At 41.1% G+C, this 15,360-nt stretch overlaps 1 protein-coding gene across 5 annotated transcripts in view; it reads left to right on the top strand.

Annotated features, from left to right (window-relative positions):
• The window catches only part of ZCCHC2 (zinc finger CCHC-type containing 2), a 63,230-nt gene that overhangs the window by 29,186 nt on the left and 18,684 nt on the right, over positions 1–15,360 (top strand). For all 5 annotated transcript variants that reach the window (XM_087869763.1, XM_087869761.1, XM_087869760.1 and 2 more), the window contains exons 6-10: positions 7,204–7,298; positions 9,953–10,036; positions 11,814–11,871; positions 13,904–14,039; positions 15,119–15,183. In XM_087869763.1, the coding sequence (XP_087725889.1) occupies positions 7,204–7,298; positions 9,953–10,036; positions 11,814–11,871; positions 13,904–14,039; positions 15,119–15,183 (438 nt within the window). The remainder of the gene's footprint in view (positions 1–7,203; positions 7,299–9,952; positions 10,037–11,813; positions 11,872–13,903; positions 14,040–15,118; positions 15,184–15,360) is intronic.

Genomic DNA, 15,360 nt, shown 5'->3' with positions numbered 1-15,360 from the left:
TTTGTATACCACATCTTCTTTATCCATTCATCTATTGCTGGACACTTAGGTTGCTTTCATATCTTGGGTATCATGAATAAGGCTGCAGTAAATACAGTGGTGCATATATCTCTTCAAATTAGTGTTTTCATTTTTGGGAAGTAAGTATTCAGCAGTGGTATTCCTGGATTGTATGGTATTTCTATTTTTAATATTTTGAGGCACCTCCGTACTGTTTTCATAGTGGCTGCACCAGTTTGCATTCCCAGCAGCAATGCACGAGCAATGTTCCCTTTTCTCCACATCCTCACTAACATGTGTTATTTCTTGTCTTTTTGATGCTAGCCATTCTGACTGGCATAGGGTGATATTGGTGGGTTTTGATTTGCATTTCCCTGGTGATTAGTGATGTTGAGCGTCTTTTCATGTGTCTTTGGGCCATCCATATGTCTTCTTTGGAAAATGTATGGTCAGGTCCTCTGCCCATTTTTAATCAGATAATTTAGGTTTTTCGGTGTTGAGTTATAGAAGTTCTTTATGTATTTTGGTTATTAACCCCTTATCGTATATACCATTTGCAAATATCTTCACCCATTCAGTAGGTTGACTTTTTGTTTTGTTGATGATTTCCTTTGCTGTGCAAAAGCTTTTTATTTTCATGTAGTCCCAGTAGGGTTTTTTTTTGCTTCTGTTTCCCTTGCCTGAGGAGACCAATCCAGAAAAACATTGCTATGGCTGATGTCCAAGGGTTTATTGCCTATGTTTCTTTTAGGAGTTTTATGGTTTCCTGTCTCACACTTAGGTCTTTAATCCATTTGGAGTGTATTTTTGTGTACGGTGTCAGAAAGTGGTGCAGTTTCATTCTTTTGCACACAGCTGTGCGGTTTTCCCAGCACCATTTATTGAAGTGCCCATCTTTCCTGTTTCGTGTTCTGCCCCTGCCCTTGTAGATTAATTGACCATATAAGTGAGTTCATTCCTGGGTTCTCTGTTCTGTTCCATTGATCTATGCATCTGTGTTTGTGCTAGTACCACACTGTTTTGATTACTGTAGCTTTGTAATATAGTTTGAAATCTGGGACTGTGGGACCTCCAGCTTTGTTCTTCTTTCTCAAGTTTGCTTTGGCTGTTTGGGGTTTTTGTGGTTCCATAAATTTTAGTATTATTTGTTTTAGTTCTGTGAAAAATACTATTGGATATAGGATTGCATCTAATCTGCAGATCGCTTTGAGTGGTATGGACATTTTAACAGTATTTTTCCAATCCATGAGCATGAGCTATCTTCCCATTTATTTGCATCATCTCAGTGTCTTATAGTTTTCAGAGTACAGGTTTTTTAAATCTCCCTTGACTGTCTGTTTAACCTGTTGAATATGCAGAGATCAAGAAGTTTGACAGGTACTTTGGGCCACCATGTAAATTGGTAAAATTTCTATGGAGAGCTATTTGGCAATATCAGAACTTCAGTGCAGATAACCTTTGAATAGTTCCATTTCTAGTAATTTATCATACAGGTGTATTCCCACTGTATGCAAAGATGAGTGTTGTAATTTTCGACTAGAAAAGACTAGAAACAGCTAGTTGTTGATGGAGACTTGGTTAACTCATGAGATGAGCCATTCAATGTCATGGGACATTGATTCACTGGAATACTATGTGGCCTTACTGAAAAAGAACAATAGAGAGCAAAAGGCACCTTACGTTGTGCTGGGGGAGAGCAGCGTTAGAACAGTTAATAAATGTCACCATTTTAAGGGATATGTACGTTTGTGTGCAAAGAATATCTCTGAAAAACACAATGGTAAAGAGGCTTGTGTCCAGGGAAGAAGTGGGGCTCTGGAAGTAGGATTGAGACTGCCTGTTCAGTTGGTAACTTCTGAGTTTGGGCCATATATATTCTTCACTTATTTAAAAAAGCTTGAAGCTATCCCTCTTTAGAAACACGGTCAATTTACTTTCTTGCGTGCGGGACAGTTTCTGTTATTTTTATTGTTCCTTTAATTGTTTTGGATTTATTTTGTTTTACCAAGTGAGGCCAGGATCTACATCTATTTTTCTTTCCAAACAGTGAATTCTTTCCTATATTATTGATTTCCTACATTCTTAGGTATATAAGATGTTCCTAGATTTCTCCTCTCAACAACTCATTCTTGTTTCAGGATCACTTTTTAATTATTAGAACTTTATAGTTTATTAGTAGCTGATAGATCTGGTTTTCCTCCTCCTGGTACTGCTTTTAAAATATTCCTCTGTGTTCTCAGATATTTATTATTCAGCTTAGGTATTTTTTTAAAAATTTTTTTGAAGATTATTTATTTGTCAGAGAGAGTGCGCACAAGCAGGGGGAGCAGCAGGCAGAGGGAGAAGCAGGCTCCCCGCTGAATAGGGAGCGCAATGTGGGGCTCCATCCCAGGACCCCCGAGACCTCACCTGAGCCGAAGGCAGACGCTTAACCGACTGAGCCCCTCAGGTGTCCCAAGCTTAGGTATTTTGAAACTTGATGCATGTGTGCTCTAGGAGATGTGCTAAACTGTGGCTCGAGTCTTAGTAATACCAGAGCCTAGGTTCTTTGTAGGACTGTCATTTTTAAAGATCTCCATCAATTCCTGTCCTCTTTTGCCCTGCCCCTTCCGAACATGTAAGTCCTCCAGCAGCTCCTTGGAACAGAGCAAGGTAGGTGGCAGCAGCAGCTTTGGAGGACGTGCCCTAAAGGACGAGGAAAGGGGCCCTAAGTGGAGTGAGGAGTCATTCAGTCATGGGGATGGTGCCGGGAGGCCTGGCACAGTGTTTCCGAACGCATGTACATGAGAGGTGGCCGGCAGGGCCCTCGAGCTCAGCTGGTGTCAGGAGGGCACCTGCACAGCAGGCGGAAGGGGGCAGGAGTGGGAATGGACGACTACAGGGGCTTGACCTAATACAAGTATATGAAGAATCGTGAGGTCCAGGTGTCTGTCTGTTGGAGAGAAGGGAGTTACAGTACAGAAAGGAGGACAGAATGAACTCTGGAGTGTCTGATTGGAATGGAAGATACGGATATGAACCCATGATTTTTGGTATCTATAGGAAGAAACAGAAATAAATATGGTTGTGTGTGTACACGTGTTCCCTAGCTCTGTTCATTAAAAGGGTCTAGAAGCAGCCACAGCCAATGGCAGTGGGACTGCCTGGTGTTCAGAGCTTGACTTGTAACACCATTCTCCCCTACACAGAGCTAGGGCTCCATGGAGGAGAAGCTGATTGTAGGGCTGGCGCAGGAAAAGTACGAGATGAGCCTGTTGTGCCAGAAAGCAAAGAATGGAGTGGCTTGGTCACAAGGCTACAGAAGCCGGCTTGAAGGGGCTCCTAGTGGTCAAATCTGGAGCAAATCGAACATCGAAATAAATAAAACAGTAACATTGAATAAAATAGGAAACCACGAGTCCATGTTGAAATAAATAATGAATGAGTAGATTGAGCGTTTGAGGATGTTTTACAGTATCGAAGTCCTCTTCCACAAAATAATGCTTATTGTTCATAAAAGGAGGAAGAAGAGTAGCTTTAGAGTGGCGAAGCCTCACCGATACCACTCTAATCCAGGAACGTGAACTCGGGGAGGGAGGAGGGGGTCAGTGAGCGTCCCCACATAATAGGCTGTAGCCAAAACAGAAAGCCTCGGGCCTGTGACATTCCGGCTGTGAATCTGATCCCAAGGACATATCAGACAAACCAAAACTGTGACCATTCCACAAGACACGGGGCTGTCCTCTTACAACCAGGAAAGCCACGGGAGGGCTGCGGAGCCGTCACGGCAGCTGCCTCAGCAGAGGGGCCGAATGGGTCTTTGTGGTAAAGAGGACACTTCGGGGTCAGTTGGAAAAACTTAAATGGGATTCTGAGGATTAGGTCTTAATTTATCATCAAGTGTTAATGTCCTGCTACTGATTGTAAGACAATGTCTTTGTGGGGAGATACTAATGTCTTGCCAGGCGTTGAGGTGTCAGAGATCAGCTGTTTACGGTTCAGAAAAGTACTTTTTACTGTAATTGCAACTTTTCTCTAAGTTTGAGATTTTTTAGAGGGAAAAAAATATTTCCATAAGGAGCCACTTTTAGAAATTGGGCTCCTGGCTAAGATGACAATTAAGAAGTATGTGTCTGACTCTTCCTTTAACGGCTTTTAGGATTCTCCTCAGTGATGGTCATGGAGGTGTGTGCGTGTGTTTTAAGATCTTTTTTACTCTAAAGGTGTTATTGGAGCTACTTGTGAAGAATGTAGAGGAAGGTGCGATACCAGAATTCCCAAATTGCCATTTCTCCAAATTTAGTCACAAGAAATAGCCCTCATTAAACATTTTATGTAACTTGTCAGAAATTTTCTCTGCATGTACATACCCTTGTATTTATGTGTTTGTATGTATTTACTGTGCACATTGAATTATCCTATACACACTTTTCTGCCACTCTTTTCATTAAATATATTGGACATGGTAACACATCAGTACATGTAAAAAGATGGCTGACTTTTTATTTGCTACGCGATCTATTTTTAGTTGTATCATAATGAGTGTACTTTATGGCCATTTTGATTCTAAATATTTTGAAACTACAAACAGTATTACAGTGAATGTCCACATGTGTTTCTTTTCTTTTTTTTTTTTTTAAGATTTTATTTATTTATTCGACAGAGATAGAGCCAGTGAGAGAGGGAACACAAGCAGGGGGAGTGGGAGAGGAAGAAGCAGGCTCATAGCAGAGGAGCCTGATGTGGGGCTCGATCCCATAACGCCGGGATCACGCCCTGAGCCGAAGGCAGACGCTTAACCGCTGTGCCACCCAGGCGCCCCTCCACATGTGTTTCTTAACACATTTGGATATGTTTATCTGTGAGGGAAATCTCTAGAATTGAAATTGTTTGGTCATAAGTTATGCATTTTTAAAGATGCGATGATTCCAAGTTACTTCTAAGGATTCTAAGGAGGTAGCAACCCTTTGTTATTTGGATGAACCTCAGCAGACATAAGATATTCTCCATCTCTCATCTTTGCGAGTCTCAGAGAGGAGGACTGTATCTTATTTTAGTCTGTATTTGAGTCTGTAGTTAGTCTGTATTTGCACTTTCCTGTGAATGGCTTTTTCAGTCCTTCCCGCCTATTATTGGTCTTACTGATTTATAAGAGTTATTTGTTAGATTAAAGAAAGGAGCCCTGTTTGTCGTTATTTCTCGACCGTGTTTAAATTAAATAAAGCAGTTTAAATTTTTATGTAGTCTGATTTGTCAGTCTTTTTTCTGACGGTTTCAGGTTTTGTATCCTGCTTGGAAAGACTTTAATCTTCAAAAATTTTTAAAATACGTTTTTCCCCCCTTAATATTTCCTTTAAAAAATCTTTGATTTGTGTGGCTGGTTTGTGGTCCCCACACCATTAATAGGATGTTAGAACACCTCATTCTCAGTTTGTGAATTTTAGGTTAGTATGATTATCATTCCTGTCACTTAAGAAAGGGAGCGATTGTAGAGGAAGGGGGAATTATTTTAAGTGAGAAATAGAAAATGAGTTTATAGGAACAGTAGAGTTGGGGTTGGTACCAGACACACTGCATGAATATAGCTCCAGATCAGTGTAAATGAGGAAGAGAGAAATAGGGCACTGAAACGTCCATTTGGGGTTGGGTAGTTCTGTCATGTCAAAATGTAATCTTGTTTTTCTTATTTAATACGTTAGTTAATGGCCAGTTTGATTTTTAAGTAGATAGGTATGATTGCCAGCTTGTGGTTCTGCGTTACTGACCCTTGACTTTAGTGTGGATGCTGATTTCAGGCCCGTGCCTTAATCTCGGGTGTGGCTCCTGTGTGTAGCTCAGTGTTCCCACAGCAGACATGTACTTGGTTTGTGGAGTGGTGGGTGGTATCTAGGCTGTCTCTCCGGACGCAAGCCTTCAATTAAAGGTCTGTCTGTCTGTCTGTCTGTCTGTAGACCAGTTGGTTTGTAAATGTAACCGGGTAACAGGTTCCACCACTGCCGTTGGATTTTAATCCCCGGCTGTAGGTAATGTGTTCAGACCTGGAAGTTGAGATCAGCTCCTTGCTCGGTCTTCCTCTCATCTCTTCGTTTCCCCTGTTTGTTCTGATTGAATATTTATTTCAACACTTGCATACCAAGAAGCAGTTTTGCCTAATGTACAAGGTAATTTTGGTCCATAGGGTCATCTCTTGGTATGGTATCTAATGACTTTATGATTAATATGAATGACAGGTCAAAAACCTTGGGGAGAAATTTAAGAGTTTTAAATGAGCATTTAACATGTTCAAAAGTAATGGAAGGGGATTTTAGAGCAGGGTGACAGTTTTGTGTGCTGTGAGTGTCATAACCTTGATGAATTGGTAGTATCGTTCCCTAGGAGGAGAATAAAGCTGAAAGGCTGAGTAACTGGTTTAGGGTGATTAGCTTTTAAGTGGTTGAGCTGGTATTCAGATCCTTGAGGAAACTTCCCATTAGACTTAACTGTAACTATGCCCCTTCTTGCAGGGTCCCTTTGTAGAGAAGACTTCCAGCTGGAGTCCTTTAATTACATTAATAAAATGTGAGGAAAGCTGGTTTTCAAAGATACTGGCATAGAATCATGGTACGATGCGCAGTGGAACGAATCATCAGTTAGTCATGCCGTAAGATGTAGTCATACTTGTAACTCACCAGACCACCACATTCCACAGTTTCCAGGACCCTTAGCACCCAGCATCCTAGGCTCTTACATTCGTTCAGATTGTGGGAGAGTGCCTTCATGGGACAGGCGAGTGAGGAAAAGTAGCACCTGTGAAGAAGAGTAAAGGAATTGGTGTTCTTACTCTGAGCAGAAAGATGCCTATTGAACCACTTGGGCAAAAGGCACGAGATATATATATATATATATATATATATATATGTGTATATATGTATATATGTATACATATATGTATGTATATGTATATGTATACATATATATATATATATATATATATTCATTTTTTTTGCCAGAATTGCAACCATATCACTAGATTATGGAAAATTAAAATAAGCCTTTTATTACATTTTTGCAAATAGGTTTTTTTATTCACTTCCTCCTATAGGAAATACCTTAGAAAATAATATTCTTTTCCTTAGGAAAACTGTCTCTGTTTTTTATACCTGAATTAAACTGCCACGTACACTTGCCTTAGAGGCTGAGATCTGTACTGCGTGAACTTAACCCTGGTCTTTTCTTTGTGTGCAGGCAGCTGTTTTCCACGTCATCCCAAGCTTTCCTGCAGAGCCGGCGAGTGCACAGCTTTTTTCAGGCCGTACCACCAGACCCCCTGCACAGCCTCAGTAAGCGCCTCTCCTCCCCTCTCTAGAAGCCGGCTGTTTTCTTGTTCAGAGTCCTTGCTTCACTGTGCCGCCCCGGGTGGGCTTGCCGTCATCGTCCCAGTCAGGGAAGAGTGGCATTCGATGGAGAACATCTGTAGTCTCCTGTGACATTCACACCGCAGTTTTAAAGAAAACACTGTGTGAAAGCTAACGTCACAAAACCGACCGATTGCCAGGCAGAGGCCAGCTGTCTCCGACTCGTGGACATACTGGGGCCTCAGAGCCTTGTCACCCCTGGCTTACAGGTGGTACAGGTGCTACGCTGCTGAGTGCCTGGCGTGGAACCTCTTAGAATCTGCCCTTCCTCCTGGGCTCCCCTGTTCCCATAATGCCCTCCTGAGCCTCGCAGGCTGGAAACCCGGGCCTTACCCTTTCCACTTTTTCTGTTTGTATTCGGTCACGGACAGGCCAAGCCACGTTGGATGAAGGATGTCTTCCTTTCTGCCCCTCCTCACCAGTCCCGTTGTTGGCAGTGAGCCTTTCTTTCCTGCACACCTTGTGCAAAGCCTCGCTCGTCTCGGATTCCAGTTTCTTACTTTACTTTAACCTATTCCAGGATTACCTCAGGGATCAGTGGCTTAATCCCCTCTTCAGAACTTTATAAGTTTGGTTTGAAATTCAAGCCCGGCCATGAGCCTCCTTGTACGTTATTGCTTGTCTCTCAGGCTCTGGCTGCTCTCGGGCTTGGTGTCATCCAGTACACCTGCCATTTCCTGTCCCGGTGTCTTGGCTCGTTCTGTACCTGAACTTTTTAAATGGCCTTCCTTTTGGCACAGCCTGTTAAAATCACACCTGTATTAAGACCCAATTGAAATATCGCCTCCTGAAGATTTCCCCATTTTCTCATTCTGTTCCTGGGGGTTGGTTTTGCCCTCATGTAGCATCCTTCATCACAGTTGGCCTTGTGTGTCATTTGAAGTCATCTTTCTCAGCTGCCTGTTGAAACAGATATTTCGCCAGGAACATGGATGTGTGCTTTAGAAGAACGTGCTGACTTGCAGCAGAGCCACTCTGGCAAGTGGCTGTTTATTTTTTTTAATCTTTTCTTCTGCAAAGTCATAGTTTCTTGTACCTAAAGGGAAAAAAATGCGTATTTCCTCATTTTGAGGTGGAAGAGAAAGAGGTTAAAAAAAGTAAGATGCGTGGATATTATAATATGGGTTAACCTGTTAAAGTTTCTCCAACAGGGCACATGCACCTTAAATATTTTAAACAAGTAGCAATTAGAATTAATGACTTTTGATGACTAGTTAATAAGACAAGATGAACGATCCCGTGGTTAAATTTATGTCTGAACAGTGGCAGTAGCTTTTTTTTTTTTTTTTTTTTTTTTTAAGATTTTACTTATTTATTTGACAGAGATAGAGACAGCCAGCGAGAGAGGGAACACAAGCAGGGGGAGTGGGAGAGGAAGAAGCAGGCTCATAGCAGAGGAGCCTGATGTGGGGCTCGATCCCACAATGCTGGGATCACGCCCTGAGCCGAAGGCAGACGCCCAACCGCTGTGCCACCCAGGCGCCCTGCTTTTTTTTTTTTTTTTTTTTTTTTTTTTTTTTTTAAGGAGAATCCTAACCATCCTAGAGCTGTATAAATTTAACAGTCAATGCTTCTGCTTGAACTGAGTTTAAGTACTTTTTAAGGAATATGATTAAATAGCATCTGTTTAATTCTAAAGAAGCATTGAAACATGGAGTTAAACTTCAAATTCAGATTTTAGCGGGCTGCCCAGGAAAACTGGCCCAAGTGAGTAGTGCATAGATAAATAATAGAAAATCATCACAGAGCTTTACAGTATTTAGAGTACGGGAGCAGCGCTGAAGAAGGTAGTAGATTTCAAGATACCAGATTGCTGCGAAATTAAAATGTATTGAAAATACATGTTTTGAGATTGTGGAAAATCTGGTCAGGATGACCCCGTTGTTTCACCAGAGAGCACATTGTTATCAAAGTTCATTTGCACTTTTTTAGAAAAGAATGACTGCTCTACCCTTTTTCTCCATAGGGTAGAGCGCAGTGTTCTATATTCTGCCGGTTGAGAACACAAATTGTTAAACTCCTGAATGACTTCAGTATTAAACTCTGGAATCCCACTGGTCTGTATTGTAGTGGAGAAGTCATCGGGGCTTTCAGAATGTGTTCGCTGACCGGTCACTGCTCGTCCATGAATTGCCTGTCACTGCTTGGTAATAGCAGAATAGAAACTGATAATAGACAGAGTCAGTGTAGCGGTTTGACATTGCCACGTGATCGTGGTTTATAAAAGTAATAGTTTACAACACACTAGAGGTGTGAAGGCCTCACCACACACTGATGTTTGGGAGGCGCCAATCTAGTGCGGCTGCTCCTTTGGCACACGAGCACGAGGGGCTGGCAGAGCTGAAGCGCCGCTCCGGTCGTGCGGTTTCTGTGGAGAGAGCAGGCTCTGTGACCCGGGTCCCTGCTCCCAGGCCAGTGTTTCGTGCATTGTCACTTTGGTTCCTTAAAGGGCCTAACTCAAGGTTCCCTTTACTGCCAACTCTCCGTTCTCCTCTTCTTGGGAGAAAAGGAATCCTTCTGTGTGTTTTCTTTTATTATATTTTTCCTAAAAAGTTAATGATATTGAATACTTCCTGCAGATAACTTACAATCCTCTCTGAAGACTTCTAAAATATTAGAACACTTAAAGGAAGACAGTTCGGAAGCTTCAAGTCAAGAAGAAGGTAAGTGTAGATTCACTGGAATAAATCCTTCCGGCTGATTTGGGCACAGGGACAGGCAAGTGGCCCATGAGAACAGATTAAGGAGCCAAGAAACAGACATCTGGGAACTCAAAATGTGACCGGTGGCATTATAAATAAGAGGAAAAAGTAGACTAGTCAATAAATGATGTTGGCTGGCTTTCCAATTGAAAAAAATATTATCTAATTAGATCTGTACTTAAATCATGCATAGAAATTTCAAGTGAATAACAAAATATATGTATCATAATATGTAAATTATAAAGCTAAACTTTTAAATGTTAATAATCTGGGACAAGAGGCTTTCTTGACAAAACAGAGCATGACTGTAGTGGAGATCTTTCTAATCTAAATTAACTGAACATGTGACCCAAAAATCAGACAGTTAGAAGACATTCACAGGGTATTCACAGTTGAAGAAAGACTACATCCAGACAATAGAAATATTCTTTCAAAAAATCAATGAGAACATCAGTCTGATTAGAAATACATACAAAAGGTAAAGATAGTTCATTTAAGAAGAAATTTGAATGGCTCTTAAACACTGTTTAGCCTCACGAGTAGTCTGAAAAATGCACATTATAAAAACGAGCTGTCATTTCATGCTCATCAGATTGGCAAAGCATTTCGAGTCTGACATTACCAGGGATATGAAGTAATGGGAACTCTGATACACTGTGGATGGGAATATAAATTGGTACAACTCATTTGGACAGAAATTTGACACTGTGCAGTGAGGTTGGAAGTAATTAATTTTATGCTACTGCCCAGCAGTTCTGCTGCTATGAAGATTGTTGGCCATGTGCCCAGGGGACGGAGACTAAAGTCCTCACAGCAGCCTTGTGTGTAACAGCAGATACCTGGGTACTACCCGGGTGCTGTAAGTCTTCATAAAAACACGCACTAGAATATTTCAACTAGTTTACCTCCGGAGAGGGAGGGAGTTGAATGGAATGGAGGAAGGCCTTCAGTTGTTCCTGTGATATATTTTTGTTTCATACTAAAAAGAGGCAAATATAGCTGATCCTTGAACAACATGGAGGTTAGGGGTGCTGACCCCCATGCAGTGGAGGATCTGGGTAGAACTTGGGACTCCCCCCACAATGAAGCTATTACTAGCCTGCTGTTTGACTGGAAGCCTTACGAAAAGTATTCACTATTAACACATAGTTCGGATTTTAGGTGTATTATCTACTATATTCTTATAATAAAGTAGGCTAGTGGAAAGAAAATGTTAAGAAAATCATAAGGAAGAGAAAATAGGTTTACGGTGCCGTACTTATCAGGAAAAAAAAACCCTGTTTGTGAGGGGCCCCTTGCGGTTCAGATGCAAGTTGTTCAGGACTCAGCTGAAGAGAGAGATCCGGGAGGTGGGTACCTGGGTGTTCCTTAATATTACTAGATATGCACTTTTTGAATGTTTGAGACACTTCAATTTTTTAATGGTTAAAATAAGAGCTTGAAATGGAAGGTTGCCGTTTTGCAGTGGCGTGTCACCGTGAACTTCCATAGTTTTGGACAAAACCGATTTGCTCTTAGGTGGACTGCATTTGAGAGGATATTTAAGGACATTCAGTAGTTTAGTGTGTCTTTGAAAAACTGCCTCTTTAAGGAATTTTCTTTGGAAAGTGTTTAGAAGTGTTCTGCACCGTCCGTTGACACTGTTATAGTCACATAAGTTAGTGACATCATCCTTTTGGATTTTTGCAGAAGCATTTGGTATAAATAATATAATAAACTGTTTTTTCCTCTACTCTAGACGTGTTACAGCACACCATAATCCACAAGAAACATACCGGGAAAAGTCCCCTCGTGAAGTACGTATCTAATTTCTAAACAGTAAATGTCTTTGTGCATTTTTAATTCACTGGGTCACATTTACTCGAACTACTGATACATTTGGCTGTAATCTGCCATTTTACTATTGGCTTGTTATTTGTCCCACCTTTTCTGCGTTACCTTCTTTTTCTCTCCTTTCTGCTTTAGGGTGGCTCTCACTGTTTTTCTCTTCTCTTAACCTTGATTGTTCGTATTTTTTTCAGTTCTCCTAGTGGTCACCCTAGGGATTGTAGTCTATGGCTGATAGGAGTTGCGCTTGTACCACTTCCCCTGAGGACCTTTAATCACTGTCACTTCCCTTTCCTCCTCCCCCGTATAAACTGTAAATGTCGTGTATTGTTTTTCTGCCTGTATTGTAGAGCTCATGAAACCCTTCTTCACTTGTCAGTTAGGTTTTACCATTCTGGTGCCCTTCATTCTTGCCTGCGTGTTTTCACATCTGTCTGTGATTGTTTTCCTTCTCGCTCCAAAACACCGGAGTATTTCCTACGTCCTATCTGCCGGTGATGCATTCAGTTTGTTTTCACCTGGAAAAAAATGTTTATTTTGCCCGAATTTTTGCTGGATGCGGGATCCTAGGTTGGCAGTTACTTTCTGTGAGCACTTTGAAACTCGGGTTTTACTATCTTGCTGTTGAATGCCTTTGGTCGCTCGCATTATATCCCCTCAGCCCACCTCTGGTCCCCCTCATTGTCTCCCGTCCCACCTAAGCTGTAACACTGGCTGCCTTCTGCCTCGGGGTGCTTGCTGATTCTGGGGACTCTCGAGTTGGCTCTCAAACAACACATCCAGAAATGCAAGTTAATTTGTCACCGGGGGTCAGCGCTCAACTGATGGGGGTGCTCAGCTCCCTGTCCTTTGGATAAATAATTCTGGGAGGTCCCAGCCACTTTGAGCCCTGCTGCTTCTGTTGGTGACCTCATTAATGGACCCTCGCATTAGTTTTTCCTCCTTCCTGTTTCTTTCTTTGTACTCGTCGATCCTGCTTCCGGGTGTCACCTCCCCTATCAACCACGCCTTTCCAGATCCTGCTTTTCTAGGGGGACTAAAAAAGATAGCTGGCATTCATTGCTTCAGTCTTCTTGTTGCCCTTTGGGGAAGATGGTGCGCTTTTCTGATTGCTTTTTAAGATTTTCTCATTATTTGGTTTTCAGCACTTCACCTAGGATATGTTTGTAGCTATCGTTGAATGAATTCTACTTCTCGACTCTGAAGCCTGATACCTTTTGGGTTTAGAGAAGTCCAAGCCATGATCTCTTCAGATATTGCTTCTGCCTGATTCCCTTGTTTTTTTTCTTCTGAGACCTGGATGACTTTGGATGTTAGACTTCTCAACATGCCCCGCGCGTCTTGTCAACTTTTCTGTGTTCTCCGTGTTTTCTTCCTCTCAAGCACTCCAGTCTAGTTTCTTTTGACTGAAGTTCCTCCTCACAGACTTTGTTCATTTGTTTCCATCCATTGAGTTATTACTTTCAGTTTCTTTTACAGTTCCAGAGTTGAAATTTGGTTCTTTTTTATATTTTCCAGGACTCTTGCAAAATGTCTCATCGCCTTGTAGTCAATGACATATTAAGCACTGTTATTTTAAAGGCCCTGTCCGGTACCCTCCTTCTCTGGATTCTTTTTGAGTCTGTTTCTGTTATGTTTCTTTTGGTTCTCAGTTGCATCATCCTGTCCTTTAACACGCCTTAAATATTCGTAACTCTTAGTCAGTGATCCTCGCAGGATTGGGGCTACACGCCAGCCATGGGTGGTACAGGATGACTGAAGCAGAGTCTGAAGACAACGTGCATTTGTTGGCTTAGAGATAGGTATTAATTCTTAGATCAGATAGCTGTGTAATAGTTTATTCTCATAGTATACTTTTTCCCCCCTTAGAGGTATCACTAGGCATTGTGTAAAACAAAATAACATACTGAAGAAAGGGTCACTATAGCTTCTTCATGCTATGATATAGTAGATTCCATTACTGAGGGTAGATTTTCATACTTCTGTAAACTTTTCTGATAGCACTATTGGTACAAGTTGTTCTCCATTGGATGGGCTCACCATGCAATATTCCGAACAGAATGGAATTGTGGATTGGAGGAAGCAAAGCTGTACCACCATTCAGCACCCGGAGCACTGTGTGGCCTTAGCTGACCAGGTATTGGAGGGTTTTGTTTCTGTCTTTGTGCACTGCTGCTCTGTGAGAGTTGAGTCCTCTGTGCATTATTATGTCAGATAGTGTAAGTGCTGGACTTCAAATTTAGCTGGAATATAAAGTCTAAGCTCTTCTGAGACCTGAAAGAATACCTTGGATTGCCTTTATTGCTCAAAAATTTAGTACATTTCGATACAAATCCTTTAATGTTTATTCTAACTAGGGATACATTAAATTGTTTTGGCAAATTTTTTTGCTTTTGAAAGAATTAATCACAGTTCAGTCGTTGCCTTGCGGTTGGTGATGTGAATTTGGAAACCGAGCTTCCCTCGTGCATAGTTGGGGCACTTTCCCCACACTCCTCAATATATTTAGGAAATACCTGCTTTCTTAGGAGCTGGTGTAGTCAAAGCACAGAATGCTCTCCAGTGTGTCCGTGTAGGTACGTAGCAGCAGGGACACGGGATGCTTACCATGCAGCTCTGGAGAGTGCCGCCTTCTTTCTAGAACATAGATTGCTTAACCTGATTTTTATTTCTGGCCAACGCTCAGATCCAAATGTTAACCTTTACTGGAATGCGTTTCTACAAGCTAAAGCATTGAAGCATATTTTGAGAAATTGTATGTTACCTTAGTCCTACTTAATGGCCTATTTTCAGAGTCCATTTGATTATACCTTTTCTCTCCCTACTTCAGTGCCTACACCTTCTCTTCTTAAAGGTGACAAAACTGTTTTGAAGTTTTAACAACCTGAACTTTAAGAGAATACTGTTGAAGGTGTAGCAAATACCAGTTACTTACTTGACTGTGTTTTATTTTGTGGTCAGAAGAAAGAATACAGATCCATTTTCAAAGCAAAAATATAAAATAGGTATTTTTCTTAGATTAATCTTAAGTATTAGAGAATATGAAGATTTTAGTGATGCAGGTAGGTATCTTCAGGAGATAGGTTAGAAATCAGAATTTATTACAATATGCAATTGGGAATATGTCATTTTAATGTTTGATCTCAGAATAGAAGGATAACTACACAGTATGGTTTAGTTTTAGTCTGTTTGATTTCTTTTTATTCTTTCCATTAGCATTCAACTGAGAAACGAGGCTTATCATCAATAAATAAGAAGAAAGGAAAGCCACAAATAGAAAAGTAGGTTCAATGTAATGTTTCCAGTAACAAATTGGTAAGAAAGGCAACATGTGGGTTCTGACTTTGGGCATGTTTAGTTGGCATCATACAAAGAGTATTTTTCTACTAGTTTTCCTCCTATTTTTACTTCAAGGCTTATTTTTTTTAATTCAAAATTATCATCAAATGCAAATGATT

The sequence above is a fragment of the Ursus americanus genome, chromosome 19 (assembly GCF_024610735.1).
Source record: "Ursus americanus isolate L20-20 chromosome 19, mUrsAme1.1.p, whole genome shotgun sequence".
Lineage (NCBI taxonomy): Eukaryota > Metazoa > Chordata > Mammalia > Carnivora > Ursidae > Ursus > Ursus americanus.
The sequence above is the reverse complement of the archived record's forward strand: the minus strand, read 5'-3'. Positions and strand labels throughout refer to the sequence as shown.